This window comes from Thunnus maccoyii, chromosome 17 (assembly GCF_910596095.1).
Source record: "Thunnus maccoyii chromosome 17, fThuMac1.1, whole genome shotgun sequence".
Classification (NCBI taxonomy): Eukaryota; Metazoa; Chordata; class Actinopteri; order Scombriformes; family Scombridae; genus Thunnus; species Thunnus maccoyii.
In genome coordinates, this window is record NC_056549.1 from 30,261,811 (window position 1) to 30,285,042 (window position 23,232).

Here is a 23,232-nt window from a genome sequence, read left to right on the forward strand (position 1 = left end):
TGGCCATGCAAGTCTTGGAAAATGCACGGTATGAACATAGCCAATATAAGACCCTAAAAAAATGTTTGATCTGTTGACATTCATTAGCCTATATCCGGCCAAGGAGATGTTATTGTGTTCATATACGTTTTTTTGTCTTAAATATGAGGAAAACGAGCTAAATATTCAAAATATATCAGCTAGAAAATTGTCACTGAATTTTTACATTCGGTGCCCCGTAGTTTTAGTTGCTCTCACACGGGCAATATCTGTATAAGCGCGACCAAAGTTTCATTTATCACCGTTACAAAGCTGCATGTTCCCCTTTAAATAAATATTTTTATTCTCATCAAGCTTTCATAAAACATCTTTCCTCTCACGAAATATTTTTGCCTGAACACCATGTCCTGGAAATTCCTAGGTTAGAACACGAGGAGATCGGAGATAGAAGGAATGCTTTTACTTTAGTCTTAAAACTAGGCTACGACCAAAAATTCGTCATTCTGAGAATTTGCCACAAATGTATTGTTTTGAGTTGTTGGGGAGGGGTATTTTCCATGTCGGGGAAGGGGAAATATGAATATGGCTAGTTAATAAAGCCAGAACAAAGCCAGTACGGTTCATTAAATGCAAAAGAAATAGCAACATTCGCTCTGCTATCTATTGCTTTTCACTGGAGTCAGGCAGACTGTAGTAGTTGTCCCACAGATACAATCGTGAGTCCGATGTTGGACTTCCTGGTCGGGCAGTGCTTTTTATTAGAATTAGAGAACACAATTTGTCAGACATCTTCTTTCTAAACTAATGTGCAATTCAGTCATCAGGTTTCAATATCATTTCCAATTGTGATATTTCGCAGTGGTCTACAGGGAGAGGATTCATTAACGTTACTCGTCAAAGTTAGCTAGTGAGCTAACGTCAACGTTAGGCTCTGCTGTGCTCTAGCCATGTCCGCTTCAGCTGGATGCTCCCCGGCGGGCCAGAGCTCGGGCCTTGGTCCCGGTATGTCTATGTTTCGCTGGCTAGAAGTGCTGGAAAAAGAATTTGACAAGGCCTTCGTGGATGTGGATCTGCTGCTCGGAGAAATAGACCCAGATCAAGTCGATATTACGTACGAGGGTCGGCAGAAGATGACCAGCCTAAGCTCCTGTTTTGCTCAGCTCTGTCACAAAACCCAGACGGTTTTCCAACTCAACCATAAACTAGAGGTTAGTATGACTCTTCTATGATTCACGGTTTTTACACCTCAAAGTTATTTGTGAAGGTTGTCATCATACAGAATGCCTGATCGAGGTCGAAGTGGATAGTATACGTTACCACTCTAATTAGTATGCAGCAGCCTGTCACATAGCAGCGGCTAACGTTATTTGTACTGTCCATATCATTAATTCATCACATGGACCTGTTAACCATCAACAGCGGTGTTATTATTCTTAAAAGTCCGCAATGTAATCAAGAATTAGTTTGAAGTGCTCATTCTGAAAAAGACTTAAGTGTGTGTCCCAATTAGAGGACCAGTGTGTAAGATTTAGTGGCATCTAGCAGTGAGGTTGCAGATTGCAACCAAATGATTACCACCTCCCGTTCCACGCATGTAGGAGAATGTATGGTGGCCGCAAAACTCGCGGAAAATGCGAAAGGGTCTCTCTAGAGCCAGTGCTTTGTTTGTCCATTCTGGGCTACAGTAGAAACATGGCGGTGCAACATAGCAGCCTCTGTGGAAGGGGACCCTAAGCATACATCCATGACCCCAAGCCATAGATTTATAAAGAGATACAGCGTTGGAGGTGGAGCTGTGTCGATTCCTATGAAAGTTGCTCAGTGGTGCATGAAGCCAAAAAAGCCACTTGCCACTGTAAAGAAATAACTGGATGAAAACATACTGTGCACGCTTTATGGGCTGCATGTGCCCATGGAGCATGCTCACAAGAGACTTCCAACGGCTGACACCGCTAATTTCTGGTTTAGCCCTATAGCTAACTTGAATAGGGATATAACAGTGCAATCGTGTGGTTCCTCTAGACTTTCGAAATGTGATCAGACTGAATGGGTCAAATTCTGATAGTGAAACGAGTCATTTCCTGGTGGTTGTGATGCTCAGAAAAATGTATCTGCTGATTTACAGACGTCTCTTTCACAATGTAAATCTGTGGGGAAAAGTCTTTTTGGGCCAGTGGGCATCAGGTGATGTTATAATTACATGGTTTGGCCACTATGTCAAATTTGCTTCAAAGCCCAGCGCTGTTCCTGTATCCAGTTCTCTTCATACATCCATGCCCCAAGTTCCCCGGAATTGCAACAGGCTTTGAAGCCGATTTTAACATGGTGACCAAACTGTGGAATTACAGCTTCCACGTCTGACAGGGACCCAAAAAGCATTTTGCCCACACACAACCATTGGAAAAGAAGCAGCTGTAAAACGGTGGATATTTTATTGAGCCTCACAACCCTCACAAAATTACTTGTTTCAGTATCAGAATTTGATCCATTTGGGTCGATAACATTTGGAAAGTCTAGAAGAGCTGTATGATCGACGTATTTTATTCCCATTCAAGTTAGCCACAGGGGTAAACTGGAAGTTGGCTGTCTCGGCCTACGGAAGTATCTAGTGAGCATGCTCTAAAGGTGCTGGGGCCCGTAGAGTGTGCGCAATGTGCTTTCATCAAGGTAATTCCTTTGCAGTGCAAAGTGGCTTTTTTGGCTTCATGCGCCACTGAGCAACTTGTGTAAGAGTGAATGGGGCCCCACTCCAATGCCGTATCCAGTTCTCTTTATACATCTATGAGGGATCTGCTTCCTATGTAGATATAAGGGGCTCATTCTAAGATAAAAAAAAACACTATTCTTATTTTCATGGGATTACAGACTTATTAAAACATAGTTACAAATATTTTATTCTGTTTCTGCCGAATCCGTTCTGCTAGATGCCACTAAATCTTACACACTGTTCCTTTAAGGATAAAAAAAAGATATTTTAGAGTGAGATGATGCCTCCTATGTAAATTTGAAGAGTGATAAAATTGATACACAAAAGTAATTCATCATTATTAACCCAGCAAACATTTTGATGTTGAAAAAAAAAAGTTGAAACGATCTCTAAACCTAGATGTTGTCAGGGGGCTGAAATATTTATAGTCAAAATGAAAGTTGAACCAACGTCAGGTTGCAACATTGATGTCGTCTCACCTGCAGTGTTAAACGCCTCCACAATGTCACGCACAAGATACACATTGTTTCAATGTGCAGTCTTCAACTTTTCAACATACTCAACATACTGAGATTTGGCTGTGCTCATAGAGGGTGTACTAAAACACTTATAACAATGAAATTATACATCTGAAACTGAAAATATGAGACTGCTGACATTAACATTCCACAATAGAATATTTATGACTGAATTAATATAATTGTACTGGTTCTTTAAGTTTGATGAACAATCTACTGAACTAATCAAAAAGAATCTGGACTGCCTGGTGCTACCACTACCTCCTTCTCCCTCCACCCCCTGCTCTTCCTGGAGCATGCTTTAAGTGGTCAGACATGGCATGCTCTATGTCATGGGTTGTGCTGTCAACTCTCCATCTTTTAATCTATGGAGAGGCAAAACAAACAGTTCCTTGAGATCTGTCGATTCTTTCAACATTTGCCCTTTGCACAGCTGCCATTTTGACTTGTCACAGATAGGTAAGCAAAGGTTTAACCATACATAGAATAATGAATACTTAATGAGTGATGCTCTGAAAAATGTGTATAAATAGCATAATGTTCACTGGCATCACTGCTCCATAGCTTCTTAAACCCAGCCATCAGAAACACTATACCACACCAAATGATATTACTTTAGAGTTAGGAGTTACTGTGTTTGGTGCACCCTCTATATAAAAATGGCAAGGTAAATAGTTTACCGGAATGCACTACATGTTCTTCAAGAAACTAGATAGTCAATTGTGGTTTTAACTATTCTTATGGTCAGAACATGACAAACACTTGCCAAACAGCTGAACATTTCATAAATCCGACGTAGATCATCATAATAATAAAATCTTTTTTCAACAACAAAATATGCATGAGTACAATTAGGTAAAACCCTTTTTCAGTCCTTTTTCCTCAACAAAATAAATACCCTAATAGAAAAATTAAGTGCTTCAGTGTGATATAGCACAGATATAAGATCAGACTGCAAAGTTAGTTCCATGTCCAGTCATACACAATAACGTAAGTGTAATCCAGGTTATTTTCTGTAGCTACAAATTACAGATGTCCCGAAATGCCTTACATGGAGACTATTAGTAGACGCTACAACTTACCGATGTTCCCTAAATGCCTCATATGTGGGCTACTGGTAGCATTTTTGCTGCTCTCAACCAAGTTAATTTTACTATATTCTTCATTACAGTGGCTAATTACATGCTGTACATTTAAACTTACACTAGTTCAGCTCAAACACTCATAGCCCTCCCCTTCTTTGAGCAACTTTCTCACTAATCCCACATTAATTTACACACTTTTCAGATCTGCTACTTACTTAGCTTAGCAGTTAGCGATAGCGTAGCAGTTAGCGATAGCGTAGCAGTTAGCGATGGCTTCTCTCTTTCTCTCTCAGTTTAATTATAACATTTATTGAACATTTATTATATGTCTATCAAGGAAAATTATATCAAGATAATACTTGTTATTGTTTTATTGCAGGTAAGTTTATAAATGCACCTTTGATTGGCATTTTACAGATCGTTGTATAGAACTCAAACATCAGCGCAGTTGGTTAACAACTTGAAAAATATTTTAGATTCTGTCTCTCACCTTATTATCCCATCTCAACCTCCACTTTATTACATAACTCGTGGCTGGCCTTGGAAGAACATGTGTATGCTGTTATGAATTCTGCATGAGGTGAACACATTCTCATGCACATTCTGTTTTTATAAATACCAGCTTATATGTGGTAAATGGCAGATTTTTATTTTTGTGTAGACTTGAAGGCCCGCAGAGTGAAATTCTTTTTGTCACTCGACACTTGCCCACATTTGGAGTGGGAACAGGTAGCCTTATATGGCAATTTTAGGCACGTCAATTATGGGACTGATCCAATCTCACAAATGCATACCTCCTCATGGACAGGTGGCTTCAGTCCAAGCTCAGTCAAATCAATTCACCACAAGTGTTTGCAGCTTGGTGCAGAGAATTTGGTGAATCAGACTTTGAACGCCCATTGTTCCAGAGGGATATTTATTTTAATTTCATACATAAATTCTTACTGGAATAATTTGGTTTGCAACCCTAGTTGGAAAGATCTGTGGCTAGATGTGTAGATGATGCATACAAGCAAAAACTATGCATACACAATTTTACACACACAAACTTTTATTTATCAAAACAAAGTGTGGTGAAAAAGTTTGCATTTCACACACATTACAGACTAGGATGTTTGATGTTTAATCAATTACAGATTAATTGGCGTTAATATTTTTATAGATTAAAAATATATTAACCAGTGATCCAGAAGACAAGGGACTTTTGGTGTAACTGTACTGTACGGTAGATTTGCTGTAGTGGTTGCACCAGTAGTTGGTGCGCCTTACTGTTTAATGAGATGGAGTTACAGGTGTGTTTGGTGACCGCCTGTAAGGGCCGTACAAATTGTAAAACAAACACACTTCCCTGCCACCTGAAGAAAAAAGTTGCAGTATGCCTTGCTCTGCTCACTGTGGCAGTCCTGTTGATGGACACTGCAGCATAAAGTTGTGAAAATCCATGGAGTTGTTGTCTGATGGCTGTCTGGTTTAGCGAGCTAACCGAGACTTCAGCCGGTGTTATACTTTCCACGTCCGTGAGTACGTGAGGGTCCGCGTGACGTAAATTTTGCCATCACAGGGTGCACACTTAGGCTCTGTGTGGACATCCGCGTACCACTAATTTGTTGTGACAGCGTGGTCACAACAACAGCCTATGCTACAATCAGTGTACGCCGATCTACTGTGTATGTGTGGAACTCGTCCTCTAAGCATGCTTCCAAAAAATAAAAACTAAAGTGATGAACTGTATAAGTGACACTCCTCTGCTTTACATATTAGTGGTGGCAGAAGGCCTAAATGTTGACAAATTTCCAGATAAAGTTGGAGTGACAGTATTTGTGCATCTCTTGGGACTTCTGTTCCAGCTGAACACTGGTTTGATTTGTGTGGATTCTCCTCAGAGCTCATCATAACACTCAGAACAGTGGGGTGTCGATCACCTCACAGCGTGTCATAATGAGGCGCTGCCAGTTGCGTATTCTGGATGGTGCTTCTGTGAGTAGAATAGCCCGGTCAAATCTCCTGTGAGAGGGAGTCACACTGTTCTGTATTGTCTAAAGCCAACATAGTTGACTCTGACCTAACATATCTGCTTCTGGTGTCCTTCCCCCATACCCCCTTGGTCCATACTTCTTTCCCTCTGTTCATCCACTTCTTCACTCCAGGCTCAGCTGTTGGACCTGCGTTCTGAGCTTACTGAAGCTCAGGCTGAGCGTGTGGTGGTAGAAAGAGAGGTCCATGACCAACTTCTGCAGCTTCATGCTCTCCAGCTGCAGATCCATGCCAAGCAAGGCCAAGCTGAGGACTCTGACTCCATCAAAGATAGACTGGTAAGTAGGAAACGCTGCCAAGGTAATTGAAAAAGAAATAAAAACTAAATTATACATATCAAGCAGCTATTGACGCGTCTCCACATCTCATCAATATATAAGTTTCGGTTCATCCTACATGACGAGCCCTGTTGTATAAACAACCGTAGCCTATGTTTCCTGACTCATTGTATTACACTGTCTTTAACAAATCCAAATGTTGTTTCTCAAAGAATATCTACAGCTATCATTAATATCAGTCATCATTTATAACATGATCACTGCAGAGACATGCAAACTCAGGGTGCTAAATTTAACCACAACAGCTGGTTTCTTCTACAGTTTTCCTCCCCTCTGCAGTGCTGATGTCCATACATCTCTGTGATATTTACTGAAAGGAATACAATCAAATTGAAGTCTGTGTTCAGTACATCTTCTGTTCCTGCAGTTTTTGTACATGTCTTTGGCAGAGTGGCAATTTTCTTTGATAGGAATGTGTAATGCATCTGATGCTGATGCCTTTACATGCTAGAAGGCTATTGCATTGTGTCCATTCAAGATTTTTCAATATAAATAACTGATCTTTGCTTATTAAAATTTGACATAAACTAATATAATTTCTTTGCTTAATGAAATTATCTTAATTGGATAACAAAAGGCACTCAGTGTGAATTATCTAACATTCATTCCTTAAGACAACCAACAATATTTAGACTAGGGCTGCTACTAATGAATATTTTTATTATCCATTAAACTGGCAGTTACATTCTCAGATTAATCATTTGGTCAGTAAAACATTAGAAAATGGTTAAACACCCATTTAAGTAATCTGGAGTCCAAGGGGATGTCTTATTTGTCCTTTTGTCCAACCAACAGTTCAAAACTGCAAATATTACATTTACAGCAATGTAACACAAAGAAAACAAATTCCCACAAGCTTTTAACCAGCAAACGTATCGCATTTTTGCTTTAAAATTACTTAAACGATTATTCAGTTCAGTTCAATTCAATTCTATTTTATTTATATAGCACCAAATCACAACAAAAGTCATCTCAGGGCACTTTTCACATAGAGCAGGTCTAGACCGTGCACTTTAATTTACATAGACCCGACAATTGGCGACAGTGGTAAGGAAATTCTCCCCTTTAATGGGAAGAAACCTCAAGCAGAACCTGACTCTAGGTGGGTGGCCATCTGCTTTGACCAGTTGGGTTGAGAGAGAAAAAAAGAGGGACGGGGGGGAGACACAGAGAAGCAGAACAACAACAACAACAACAATAGATACATGACTAGCAACAACAAACAGCAGCAACAGCTGGAGAAGGATATCCCTGTGGCGAAGGCCCATAGCCCAGTCCCTGGGGTTTCCTACAGATGAGAAAGCACAAAGAACTCTGGAGAAGAAACCAAGTTAGTAACATGCATTAATGGTAAATGAATACATACAGATGGAGAGGAGGAGAAAGGATCTCAGTGCATCATGGGAAGTCCCTGGCAGTCTAGGCCTATAGCAGCATAACTAAGGGCTGGTCCATGGTGAGCCTGGTCGACCCTTGCTATAGGCTTTATTAAAAAGGAAAGTTTTAAGCCTACTCTCAAACGTGGAGGAGGTGTCTGCCCCCCGGACCAAATCTGGAAGATGGTTCCACAGGAGTGGAGCCTGATAGCTGAAGGCTCTGCCTCCCATTCTACTTTTGGAGACTGTAGGAACCACAAGTAAGCCTGCATTATGGGAGCGCAGTGTTCTAGTGGGGTAATAGGGTACTATGAGCTCCTTAAAATATGATGGTGCCTGACCATTAAGAGCTTTGTAGGTGCAGCCTTGTTGGGATGGGATCTAGGAGACAGGTTGATGGTTTGGATGAAGAAATCGTTGAAGTTAATTCAGGAAGGTCAACTGGAGAAGAACAGTCTAAATATATATCAGGTTTTACAGCTGTTTCTAAGGTTCTTGTGTTTGGGGATAATTCGGTGCCTGTTGAGGGCAGGAGGTTGAATTTTGTCTCTAATAGTTACAATTTTATCATTAAAGAAGCTCATGAAGTCATTACTACTGAGAGCTATAGGAATACTTGGATCAATAGAGTTATGACTCTTTGTCAGCCTGACCAGTGCTGAAAAGAAACCTAAGGCTGTTTTTATTCTCTTCTATTAATGATGAGTAATAGGTGGCTCTGGCATGACAGGGCCTTCCTATATGTTTTAAGACTATCCTGCCTAAGCAAGGTTCTTCTAGTTTGGTGGAACGCCAAATCCTATCTAATCTTCACAATGTTTGCTTTAATTTGTGGGTTTGGGAGTTAGGCCTATACCATGGAGGTAACCTCTTATGTTTTATTATTTTCCTTTTTAAGGGATGATGGAGTCAAGTGTTATTTGCAGTGAGCCTGTGGCACTATCAGCAAGATTATCAATTTGGGATTAGCATTAGAGTCCTCTGTAGTATTGAGACATGGCACTGAATTCAATACTGATGGAATTGCTTCCTTAAATTTAGCTACAGCACTATCAGATGGACATCTAGTGAAGACATTTTTGTCTAATGATGTGTAGTCCAGTAATAGTAATTCAAAAGTTATTAAGTAATGGTCTGATAAAATAGAATTTTGTGGAAAAACTATCAAATGTTCAGTTTCGATGCCGTAAGTCAGAACAAGATCAAGGGTGTGATTAAGACAGTGAGTGGGTTTATTTACACTCTGAGAGAAGCCAATTGAGTCTAATAATGAGATAAATGCAGTGCTAAGACTATCATTATCGATATCCATGTGAATATTGAAATCACCCACTATAATTACTTTATCTGTACTATGGACTAAGTTTTATAAAAACTCTGAGAATTCAGATAAAAATTCAGAGTATGGGCCAGGAGGATGGTACACTATAACAAACAGAATTGGCTGTAAAGGTTTCCAGGTTGGGTGAGAGATATTAAGAACTAGGATTTTGAATGGGTTATAATTAAATTTAGGTCTAGGGTTGATAATTAGGCTTGAGTTGAAGATGGCTGCAACTTCACCTCCTCAGCCCCTATCTCGAAGAATGTGAGTATTAATATGACTCGGGGGAGTGGATTTACTAAGGCTGACATATTCTTCATGACACAGCCAGGTTTCAGTAAGACAATAATGATCAGCCACAATAGTGCTGTGTACAAGAAGCTTTTTGACAGTGCTCATTATGGAATGGCTGTGGCTCAGGAGGATCAGTGGTTCAATCCCCAGCTTCTCCAGCACACGTGTCAAAGTGTCCTTGGGCAAGATACTGAACCCCAAATTGTGAGTGTGCGTGTGAATGGGTGAGTGAGCATTAGAAACATTATAAAGCACTTTGTATAAAAAGCACTATATCACTCCTGATGAGCAGGTTAGCACCTTGCATGGCAGCCTCTGCCATCAGTGTATGAATGTGTGTGTGAATGGGTGAATGTTGGCATGTGTTGTAAAGTGCTTTGAGTAGTTAGAAGGCTAGGAAATGCTATATAAATGCAGTCCATTTAACATACACAATCACTGAGGTAATTCGTGAGTCAGAAGAAAATTGACATGAAGCCTAAAACTATATTTCAGTTTGCAATTATGTGCATAAAGTTGCTGTTATGGGGCCAATGTAGACCACTGTTTTGATTAAAACTGAAGCACATCTGCTCTGTCATACATACGTGAGACGAATGGGGGAAAAAAATGCATCTGAAAAACATGTCATGAAAAGCTGCATGTTGCTACATTGCGTTTCAATTGCTTCATGGCTGTCATATCTCAGCTGCTGTTCCAATGTGCATTAGAAGCATTTCCCAAGTATTCAATCTTTAAGTACCCGGAACTTCAGCAGCCAGATCTTGCAATATTGTTCGTTCTTGTTTGGGCTTCAAATAGGACTGGCAAAAAATGGGATAACAATATTTTTTTCCATACTGATCAATATTGCTATTTATCACAATATGTAATTTGATAATGCTGCCAGTTTGAAAACCAGAGGGTTCATTAGTTAAACTTTAGAATAGTTTATTAACATAAAAAATAGAATGATATAATGTAAACATTTTACTTTGCAAACATGCTCTATCTGCTTAACAAAACAATACAAGTTTGCTTGCTTTGTAACTTATTAAAATAATGTAAATAAAAACTAAAAGCTGTGACTACTATCGCATCAAATTTAGAGCAGCTTTTTTCGGATAGGGTTACTTTAGACATGACAGGCACTCCAGCTGTGACCGTACTAATGTTAACACTAGAATAGCCTTGTTGGCAGATATGGCTGCATTTGTCCCTTTTCACCAGCTTGGGTTCACTGTTTAACTGGGGACAGGCTCCGACATAAAGACTTATCTGAGGGTGCTGTGGTATCAACACCCCTGGTTTCCCTTCCTTTTTTCCTCTTTTCCAGAGGACATCCACTTTATTCACTGGTACTGTACTTCTAACTCAGTATTGTCTCATTGTCTTCCTGCCTATCTCTTAAATTCACATTATAAGCAGTAATTCACTCTTGAGTCTTAATTTACCCTAAGCTACAACCCCCCAGCAATAGTTTGTCAATTACCAAAGTTTGTAGAAAAAAAGTACCCTTTCCCTTTTGAGCACTCTCATTGCTTTACAGCAGAAGTGGATGCTTGGTTTATCTACAGATGTTTCAACAGGCTAAAGGACTTGAATACTTTAGTACCGCCTCAGGGAGGGGATGTCCACTCATTCCATATCATCAAGTGCTCAAAAAGGGTTGAGAACAACTGATATACAGTATTGAATCCAAGGAGACAAAATTTCATATAATTATGGTGCTCCTTACTCCAGCTTTCCCTTTGCTTCCACTGCTTTCAGTTACTTTTTTCAGTACTGATGTGCTTATTGCTATACAGTTGTATTGAATCTACTTACTTACTTACCATCTCTGTTGCTTGAAATTAGAATTTCTCTAACCTGTGACCTCTTTCTCTTCTTCCTTTGCTGCTTTTCCACCAAAGCCTGCACCAACACTGGGTGAGAGGGTAAGTTTGCGTATGGGTGTATATTGCAAAAAAATTGATTTTAAAATAAGTTGTTTGGATTGAAAATAAATTGCCTAGCTACACTTCACACTCATAGTGATTCAGTGATTCTTGAAGGTTGGCATAGGAAGGATTGGAACATCAATCATAGCTGTTTTCCTACTGGCTGACTAGGGTTGCAGCAGTATCCCAGTTTCACGGTATACCATGGTATGGAAATTGATGGTTATCAAACCATGTACATTTGCTTATTGCTGGTTTTGTAAAAAATGCAACTGAACAGAGAATCTCACCTGCATGTGCACATCTCCTTTCCTCCTTGATTGCCTGTCAGACTCGGCAACTGGCACACATGCAGCAGAGAAAACGATAGAGACCTCAAAACTGTTGCCACCAATCTCCATCCTCCCAAAAATAAGTTGAAATCAACAGCAAGGGAATATTTTGGATATCGCAAAAACAAACATGGAGTTGTCCTCAGGATCAGTCTGGCTGTGCTGTCGCACACATACAATAAATTGGCAACTACTTTGATAATCGTTCAGAGCACTTGTGACGGTATTTCTCACTATTTTGAGAATTTTTACAAATCAAACAATTGATTAATGGAGAAAGTAATCTGCAGATTAATCCATAATAAAAATAATCATAAGTTGCAGTTGGATACAAAATAGTTCAAGAGAGCTCCACCAGAAATTTGGTGCAGGTTGGACAATGTACATTCAAGCTACAGCAACTTCCTGCTTCATGGCAAAACCTCAAAGTTTGTTGTGTTGCCACAGCAAGGGCATTCAATGAAAATTTAGGATTTTGATAACTTTTCATCGCAACAGTCTTTAGATGACAGAGATTTGAAGTCAGTCAGGTTAAATCTCTAGGAGGAGTTTGTTAAAATATAGTGTATGGAAATCACAAAAACTGAACAGTAAATTCAAAATGGCCGACTTCCTGTTGGGTTAAAGCTATTGGTCCAAGAGACTTTTTTGTGTTCCCTGGCATGATACATGTGTGTACCAATTTTCATACATCTAGTTTTAATGTGCGGCGGGGGCTGGCTAGTTGAAATATTGTAGGCGGCGCTACTGAGCCAATGTGCATCACTGACAGAATATTGTCATGCACATGTGTTCAGGCCGGGACTCTTATCAAACATGATAAGTTTGGTGCAGACTGGAGCATTTACACTAAAGTTATAGCAATTTCCTTTTGTCATGGCAAAACATCAAAACTCAACGCCACGCCACGGCAACACGCTTCAACGATAGCTAAATCTTTTAATAACTTTTGATCACAAGCTAATCTAGATGACACTCATTGATTTTGAAGTCGTTTTGATGAATTCTGTAGGAGGAGTTCATTAAAATACAAGGCATGCAAAATCACCAAAATTAAGCACATTCAAATTGGCCGACTTCCTGTTGGGTTTAAGCCATGGGTCCAAGAGACTTTTTTGTGCACCCTGGCATGATACATGTGTGTACCAATTTTCATACATGTAGGTTTAAGGTTGCGTGGGGGCTATTTCGTTGAAATATTGTAGGGGGCGCTATAGAGCCATTCTGCCACACCCATGCCCGCCAGCTATATAATATTACAGACTTTAAGACCTGTCATACGTGTGCAAGGTTTTGTGAGTTTTCAAGTATGTGTAGCCCCGTAAAACAGCTTAGTATTTTATGGCGAACAATGTGTTGCCATGGCAACGGCGTTTGATTATGAGTCATGAGCTGCAGAATGTAACATCACCAAGGTCTTACATCTTAGCTGAGTCAATTTCAGGTGCATCAGCCAAACTTACAAGGAGTAATTAGACAAAGTATGACGCATGTTACTTCATGTCGACAGTAGGTGGCGCTATGACTGTCACTAAATATGGACCTCTAAATGTCTTCAGACTGGGACTCTTAACAATCATATGAAATTTGGAAAAGATCAGACCATGTGGAGTAAAGTTATAAGGCTTTGAAATTTCATGGTGAAACATGGAATGCACCACGTCGTAATGGAAACACCTTTCAACAGAGAGTCACCAACTACAGAATATACAATCTCCAAGGTCTTGAGGCTATTCTGAGTTAATTTGAGGTGGATCAGTAGGTGGTGCTATGACTCTGATCCAGTGTTGACACATGGATCTGTTCGGGGCGGGACTCTTTTCAAGCACAAAAGGTTTGGGCCTCATAGGATCATGTACGCCAGAGTTTTCAAATTTCGAATTTTAAGTTGCTGAGGTCAAATCTCTAGGAGTTGTTCGTTCAAATATGTGGGCTAGAAATGGCAAAATCGGTGTCAAAATTGCAACTTTCATCCAAAATGGCCGACTTCCTGTTGGAGTTAGGGTATGTCTCCAAGAGACTTTTTAGTGCATCTGATCATGATACATATACATATCGAATTTCATTCTTCTACGACAATCCGTGTGAAGGGGCTCAATTTTCTTAATTTTCTGGAGGGTACTATCGAGCCATTTTGCCACGCCTATGTTGGAGACCTATAAAGTATCAAATTTTTCACCACTGCTGATGTATGTGCAAAGTTTAACAACTTTTCATGCACATTTAGGCCCTCAATGCATTTGTTTTGGACGAAAAATAATAGAGAATTAAAGCTGCAAGCAGCGATGATCGGGCCCTCGTACCCTTGTATATGTCGCCACGTGGCGCAGTCGAAGGGCTTCTGTCACTCGCATGTAGATGTGTTCAGACCCAGGCTGTTTTCAGACAGTGCAAGAAGGAGATAAACATCACTTTCTTTGTCCTCTATTTTGCTTGCTGGCAGCTTCCTTGAACTTTCATAGGGGGCGCTCTGGAGCCAGTTTGCATTACTGAGTGAATATTGTCATGTAGATGTGTTCAGGCCGGGACTCTTATCAAACATGGAAAGTTTGGGGCAGATTAGAGCATTTACACTAAAGTTATAGCAATTTCCTCTGTAATTGCGAAACATCAAAACTCAACGCCACGCCACAGCCACACACTTCAATAATAAGTAAATCTTTTAATAACTTTTGATCACAAACTAGTCTAGATGACACACCCTGATTTTGAGGTCGTTATGATGAATTGTGTAGGAGGAGTTCGTTAAAATATAAGACAAATTGACAACTAAATTCAAAATGGCCGACTTCCTGTTGGGTTTCAGCTATGGGTCCAAGAGACTTTTTTGTGCACCCTGGCATGATACATGTGTGTACCGATTTTCATACATGTAGGTTTAATGTGGCGCGGGGGCTGCTTTGTTGAAATATCGTAGAGGGCGCTGTAGTGCCATTCTGCCACACTTATGTCCGCCACCGATACGATATTATAGACTGTAAGACCTGCCATGTGTGTGCAAAGTTTTGTGAGTTTTAAAGCATGTCTTGGCCCTTAAAAACAGCTTCGTATTTTGTGGTGAACAATGTGTTGCCATGGCAACGACTTTTGATGAAAACTCAAAGGCTTCAGGAGTTATCATCATCAAGGTCTTACACCTTGGCTTACCAAATTTGATGTGTTTCTGACTAACCTGCTTGAGGCTATTCTGAGTAAATTTGAGGTGGATCCTATCACCGTGCTACCCACAGGGCGTCAAAGCGTAAAACATGTTACTTCCTGTTGCCAGTAGGTGGCGCTATGACTCAGATCCAATATTGACACATGGATGTGTTCAGGGGGGGACTCTTTACAAGCACAAAAGGTTTGGGTCTCTTAAGATCATGTATGCCGGAGTTATGGCCGTTTCAATTTTCATGGCGAAGGATCGAAATTTACTGCCCGGCCACGTCCCCTTGGCAATGTCGAAAACTCACTGTTCTGATAACTTTATCTCCAAGGTCTGTAGATGATACTGACTAAATTTGAAGTTGCTGAGGTCAAATCTCTAGGAGGAGTTTGTTGAAGTATGTAACCTGGAAATGGCAAAATCGGCGTCAAAATCGCAAATTTGATCCAAAATGGCCGACTTTCTGTTGGACTCAGGGTATGTCTCCAAGAGACTTTTTGTTGCGTCTGGTCGTGATACATATGCATACCGAATTCTGTTCTTCTATGACAATCCGTGTCGAGGGGCTCAATTTTCTTAATTTTCTAGGGGGCGCTGTCTCGCAAAAAGGTGGGGCACACCCATAAAATATTAAATTTTTCACCATTTTTGATGTATGTGCAAAGTTTAACAACTTTTCGTGCACGTTTAGTCACGGGCATGTAGATGTCTTCAGACTTTGGCTGTTTTCAGACAGTGCAAGAAGGAGATAAACATCACTTCCTTTGTCCACTATTTTTCCTGCTGCTGGGGCTGCTTTACTGAAATTTGCATCACTGATAGAATATTGTCATGTAGACCTGTTCAGGCCGGGAGACTTATCAAACATGTAATGTTTGGTGGAGACTGGAGCATTTACAATAAAGTTAAAGCAACTTCCTCTGTCATGGTGAAACATCAAATCTCAACGGTGTGATGATGAGAATTTTCTGCAGGGTGAGACATGTCTGCCTTGCTCACACCTGTGTCATCAAAATGATGTAAGTTTTGGGCCCATATTCTTGAATTTCATTTAGTAAATTGAAAACTCTTGATGAGTTTGTTTGTAAAACAAATTAATTTCCTAATTTTCATCAAGTCTGTTTTTAGAAAAGTAAAGACTTTTTACCCACTTGACCTAGTCAAAGTTTGATTGAAATGTGTACTTTCAGGAGGAAAACCAACATGGAATCTTACAACAAACCTTATCAAACTATATCGGCCTCATTGTCCACCACCTGATGAAATCGGAGGGGTGGAGGGGAATTTTACATGCCAATAAAACAATTTGCTTTTAAAAACAAAAACCCCTGAGTGGTGTAAAGGCTGCTTCTTTATAGACATTTAGCATATACACATTGTTTCTAAACAAAGAAGAGCTCATTTTAGTCATTGAGTGGTTTAGATGTGTGATTTTACCAAAAAAGTGAAATTCAAATTTATAGTATTGTTCTATTGTGACAACAGATTTATGTTCTCATCAAAGACAGACAAAATATCACATGATTTACACGTATTTCCTATGTATTTTCTTAGTATACAGAAATATATAAAATACCACAAAGCTTATAATGTGATACAGGAACAGATCAGTGCTGAATACTAGAAAGACTGAACACTAAAAACATTCACAGATCTAAAAGTGTAGGTTCACATCAGAAAGTATTAATGCATGTATCAAATACATGACTTACACACTCTTATCTATGTGCACGACATACAAAATATAGTCTACAAAGCTGACATGTTAACACTAGGGGTGCAACGGATCACAAAACTCACAGTTACGAAATTTCAGCGAAGCAGCCTCAGCAGCAGGAATAATAGCGGACAAAGGAAGTGATGTTTATCTCTTTCTTGCATTGTCTGAAAACAGCCCGGGTCTGAAGACATCTACATACCCGTGACAGAAGCCCTTCGATTGCGTCGTGGCCCGACGTGCGCAGAGGCGCGAGGGCCCGTTCAACGCTGCTTGCAGCTTTAATTCCTTCAGATCCAATAGAGCCTTCGCACCGCTAGGTGCTCAGGCCCTAATAATTGTGAAATACCATGATAATTTCTGAGATGGTTATATCTTGAAAATCTCATACTGTTGCAATCCTATTGCTGACACAACCAAATATTCAGCTGTCCATGGGTTTATTTCAGAACTTATACTTGCAGTATTTGCAATTACTTATGTGTCTACTTGTGTGACATGTTTTTGGTACTTAATAGCGACAGTGCTCAATTGCACATTAAGACCATAACCATGTAGAGGTTTTTCAGAGCACACTAGGACACACTTGCTTAATGAGGCCTGTCCCTCACACAAATACACATCATAGTTTAGCTCACATACCATGTCAGTTTTAGTACAAAGTAAAAAAAAAAGGTATGACTGATCATACAGAGCTACAATTACCATTAAATTACAGTACAAAATCCCATCTTTTGACAGTGTTACCTTGCTGAGTTGCAAAAAACATAAACAAATAAATGATGGTAAAAGCAATACAGTTAAAATCTGCAGTTCCATCAGTATATTCAAAACCAAATTAAAAAATCTACTAAAAACCACTCAGCTCCGTAACCACTGAATCTAAATTTCATCTCATGGTCTTCTCATGAACGTAAGTAATCTTGCTTTTAATTTGACAAGCTTACATTATTAGTTTCTAGTTGACATTGTCGGTGTATGTGATGTGCTATTGTGTGTAGCTTTGTATTTTGTATAATGTGTCCTGTGTTTTTTGCTTTGTACTGTCTGTTGTTGTGCTGTTATATATTTTAATTGTAAGGGACTGCAGATGAAAATGAGCTATAAGCCAACTCTCGTGCAGTACATCAAATGTTAATATTTATGTTTAACACTGTACATGGTCCCAGTAAATACATAAATACCAAAATTAAAGCTGCAAGCAGCAATGAATGGTCCGGGTGTCAGAGGAGAAGCAGCCGTGGTATCACACCTGGAGGTGGGTCGATATGGCTCTGAATTTTCAGGATTATCAGACACTGTGTGAATGGGTAAAATATTATTTCCTGTCTGCAGTATGTGGCGTTGGAGATGACATATTGGATATTGTGTATAGATTTGATGAACTATGTGTCATTTAGGCTTACCTTCCTGTTGCCCGTAGACAATACTACATAACTGAAATATTAATGCAGCAATACATTCACCAGAAGGCAACTGACATGGATATACATTTTCATGAATATTGGAAATTGCGTGTAGGAGATAACTATCACTTCCTATGTCCACTATGTGCTACTTGAGGACACCCACTAATTATACTTCATGATGCTGTATATCATGTGTAGACCAAACCATGTAAATTTCATGTAAATCGGATGATGTTTGTCTCATAAGGCTGACTTCCAGTTGTCAATAGGTGGCGTTATGACTATAACTCAATATTGACATGTAGATATGTACAGGCCTGGACTCTTATCAAGCATGAGAAATTTGGGGCAGGTATAACAATGTATGTTAAGTCGAGTTACAACAACTTCCTGTTAAATGCAAAACCTGCATGCCATGCCAAGGGTGTTCCATGAAAACTAAAAAGCTTTGCAATTTAGCATTGCAAAGGTCTTTAGAGTAGTTTAGTTGCTTGGGTTAAATCTCTGGGAGGAATTTGTTAAGTACAACGCCTGTCAGTGGCTTCATTTTGTGGAAAAAAAAAAATTCACAGTAGATTCAAAATGGCTGACTTCCTGTTGGACTTAGGAGAAGCTTTTTTGTGTGTCTGGACATGATACATGTGCCTATCGAATTTCGTTCATCTACATCAAATTTAAATGTGGGGGCTTTGACTTTGAAATTTAGTATTAGGTGCTATCGAGCCATTTTGCAAGTCCAAGCTCAAGACCCATATCATTTGTCAAGTTTCCCCACTCCTGATGCATGTGCAAAGTTTCGTGTATTTTCAAGCACCCCTAGTACCTCAAGAATGCTAAAAGTAATTAGTGGGCGCTATAGAGCCGAAGTGCCACGCCAAAGCCCAATTGTGATATCTGATTGAAATACTCACTAGTTTGAGAATGGGTGCAAAGTTTCGTGAGTTTTTGCGCATCCTAAAGGCCTCAAACGTGTTTGTAAAATGGAAATTGACGCACAAAATCCAAAATGGCTGACTTCCTGTTAGGTGAAAAAAATGTTTAGCCTCACAGGCCAGACCGCATGTTTCTCATCCAAAGGGAGTCCTTAAGAAACTCAATTCGCCAGAGTCCTTTGTTGTTTGCACCCAAGTGTGAACTCCACTCATGGACCCAGGCTAACAAAAGTAGAGGTTCCCCTCTTCTCTGTCTTTTTTCTCCTCATGGCTCAGCCTGCAGCAGAGTCGTTGAAGCATGGGCCCCCGTTCATGCTCTTAACTGCAGGAGCTACTAGCTTCTCCTGCAGCCTGTAGCTGCAAAGAACTCTCTCTTCTGAATGGCAGCAACGCAGAGCCGGCCAAGTTTAGCAGCAGCTGCTATGACACTGCCAGCTGACCCTACAAGCCACAGAAGCCACAAAGCAAGTGGGCACCGAGCTGCCAACTCTGTAAGCAGGACAAAGGAGCGACTGGTTTTCCTCCAAAGGCTGCATGATCGGCCTAGCAAAGACTCGCTGGACTCAACAAAGCAGCAAACCAAAGCATCTCTCTCTCCATGGACTTGGTAGTGTACTGGGCATAGCATAGAACAGCACATGGCTTAAGCACAGGACTGTTTAATTTAATTAATGTACTGTACATGTATTGATTTGGCTAATGTTATTCATTGAGCTGTTTTGTTGTGATGTCTGTTCATAGTTAGCTTATTGGATAGCCACACCATGAAGTTGGTGTTAGCATGCTTCACATACAGTGACTACTGGGCATTGCATGCATCTTCTTTACTAACTTGCCATCATATCCTACACAAATTGGCTTTAACATAGACACACATTTATAAACTCTTTGTTCTAACCTAACACATGTTCATGCTCGAACACTCAGAGGCAGAACAAAGAAGACACACTCCCTTTTGCCTTTGTTTTCCCTTGTTCACAGAGCAAAAGAAATTGTGGTTCCAGCGCCATCTTTGATTTTGCCATCTTTGTAGTTTCCTTTATTTCAGTCAGCACATGGTCTGAGTTCCGCCATTTTGTTTTTGTCCTCTCTTGGTGCAGTATATACACACATAAACTTCTATATAGACACATTTAGCTTACAGATGCTGTGTTTTATTCTCTTTTATCCCTTAGTTAAGTACAGTTAGGTGGATTACATATTGTGTGTTTTTACTTTTATCTTTTAATAAATGCTTTCGAATATACCTGCTGGTCTGTTTAATGTTTTACAAGAATGAATACTGCCAATCTCTGCTTTGCAAAAAACTCCAAAATCCTTCAACCTTAACTAGCTAGTTCCAAATTGATAGCTTAGTAAATTTTATGAGACTGAATCAGTTGGTTGGCTATCTTTTTCCCTGACCCCAGGGTGGTGTCCCCTTATTATTAATTCTTGTCAATAATTTCTGTTGATTTTAATAATTAATAATTATCTTTGATAATCACTAATTATTGCTGACAGCCAAACCTGTAACCAAGGCACAACAAATTAAAAAAAAAAGTCTTCTGGGTAGAATGATGAGAGCAATGAACCCATGAACATAAAAGCAACTTTGTTCCAAAATGGCCCTGCATTTTTGGGAGCGCTGTTGAGCCCACTGGGCACACCCAAGCCCAATCACTATAAAAGACACACTATCCCCCCACTTCTGATGAATGTCTTAAGTTTATTGAGTCTTAGAGCAGCCTTAAACTCTCAAAAATGCAATTCATCCAGAACAATAAAAATAATAATAATAATAATTCCTTCAGATACAATAGAGCCTTCACACCATTCGTTGCTCGGGCCCTAATTAAAGCTGCAACCAGCAATGATCTGGCCCTCACACCTTCATGCATGTTGCGGTGCGCCACAGATGAAGTGCTGTTATTGCAGAGGAAAGTGATGCAGCAATACATTTACCAGAGACCAAATTTGAAGTCGCTCTGGTTAATTCTTTAGGAGGAGTTCATTCAAGTAATAAGCCTGCAAATGGCAAAAACTGGACAAAAATTGCAAAGTAAATTCACTTCTTGTTGGGCTTAGGATATGGCTCCAAAAGGCTTGACATGATACGTGTGCCCACATAAATTTCGTTCATCTACATCAAACTTAAAGGTGGGGGATTTTTGTAAAAGTTTTGCCACTTCTGATGCATGTGCAAAAATTTGTGACTTTTCGAGCACCCGTCGCATCGACATGCCTTGCCCAAGCCCAATTACAATATCAAACTGAAATATTTACGGGTTCAAAAATGGATGCAAAGTTTGTGGGGGATTGGTGGGCGCTGAACAAAACTCAGGAGAGACTCGGCAGCCAGATATTTCTACGTCCTCTGTTTAGGGCGGGTGAGATTGACACTAAAATGAGAATAGCTGGTCCACCTTTAAGGTCAGTCCACCTTAAGTGAGCCTGGTCAGGTTAGGCAAACCCATTGTCACTAACTTTGGAGCTAACACCCTTCCAGCAATTCAGGGAATCAACAGACAAGACTTTTCTTTGTCTTGAGAAGCTGCAGCATTTATTAACTGACACACTGTAGTCTATCCTGTACACTTACTGCCAGACTGACAACTTCATGCTAACCTTTTCCTCTGCTCTGCTAGCATTCACCATCACTTTTTTGCCACACACACTCACTCAACCACACACTCGCCATGCACATCCATTCCGCACTGCCCTATTCCTTAAATGAGCTACGCTACTGATATTAGGTATTTTCTTTGTGTTGCATACATCTTAAGGAATGTAAGAAACCTTTAGTTGAGGCACTATGTTCATGTGTCATAAAGACAAACATGGAATAACATCTAGTGTGGGGCCCTTATGTGTAAATTCAGTAGCTTGATAGGAACGGTGCCAAGATGTCTGAGATGTTCACAGGTCCATATCATAATTCAACATACTAAGGGGAAGTCCACTGATAATGGAAAACATGTGTTGAAGACATAATGAAAGTGTAATGTAATGTTACATGTTCCATGTTTTTCTGAGAGTCCTTGTTTCTGACTGTAAGTACTATTTAATCATGATGCAACTGATTTTCCTATGTGGTGTAGTATGTGTACCACTGAATTATGTCAGAAAAACTAAATTACAGATGCTGAATTAGGCTGAAATACACAGCTAAATGTAATTGATATATTTATGGTGAAGGGGGAAAGAATGCTCAGTTTGTGCTCAGCTTTCCAGCCAAAAGTGAAAAATCAGGTTTACTGTTTTTGTAAAACAAGGATCTTGATAAGAGTAAGTGGTAGCCCAAATGATACTGGAGTACCACCCTAGATGGCAATCAAGGTTTAACAAATATGATGAACCAGGAAACTTTTCTATTAACGTTACCATTAACCATATTGGACTTTAAGGAATACTGTTGACGAAACTTGTAAAGCCTCCGCTTACTGTCCCCTGTAATTCACATTGATTTACTCTTTGTCCATATATTGCATTAAATGTTTTTTCTCTTGTACATCTAAGTGGAGTTTGACTAGTTTCGGTTTTATATGCTTAGATTCTGTCTTTGATTCTGCTGACTGAGCCTTTTTGCTGCTAAAGAAAATTGTGATGCATCCTTCCTAAATAAAAATAAAATGAATAATTTTCTGGTTCCTCTTGATAATCCATACTTTACAGCCCACAGAGCAATACTCTCTAATGACATCCATTCATTTGCTAAACTGCTTATCCTGTTCAGGTTCACAGTGGGCTGGACTTTGTCCCAGCACAACAAAACTACTTAATATTTATATGAACAACAGGTCAAATGACTGTCTACTGTAAAACAGGTCATTATAACAAATCCACAGAGAATGATCACCAACTCTGCAGTCTCTGCAGCTTCATACCGAAAACCGAGATCCTGGCATTTACTCAGAATTCTCACCGAATCTACTCCCTTTTCCCTGTGAAATTACCATGAATCCCAGGATTATGTATGTCTGTGTGCCCTGTGTGCTCATGAACTGAAGACCATTGTATGTACTGAAACAAAGACATATTCTCCAAACCTCATTAAGGATACTACACAACTGTTAAAGCCAAATGCTGTCATTGACATGCAATTATTATGGACTGGATCAACTTTTCAGCTGTAGCCCAT

General features: G+C 39.8%; 1 protein-coding gene across 2 annotated transcripts in view; it reads left to right on the plus strand.

Annotated features, from left to right (window-relative positions):
* The first annotated feature begins 593 nt into the window (after nucleotides 1-593).
* gopc (golgi-associated PDZ and coiled-coil motif containing) overlaps nucleotides 594-23,232 on the plus strand; it is a 37,361-nt gene continuing 14,722 nt past the window's right edge. The window contains exons 1-3 of one of the 2 annotated variants that reach the window (XM_042390566.1): nucleotides 594-1,187; nucleotides 6,437-6,601; nucleotides 11,548-11,571. In XM_042390566.1, the coding sequence (XP_042246500.1) occupies nucleotides 927-1,187; nucleotides 6,437-6,601; nucleotides 11,548-11,571 (450 nt within the window). In that variant the 5' untranslated portion in view covers nucleotides 594-926. The remainder of the gene's footprint in view (nucleotides 1,188-6,436; nucleotides 6,602-11,547; nucleotides 11,572-23,232) is intronic. The other variant, XM_042390568.1, reaches the window with a different exon arrangement.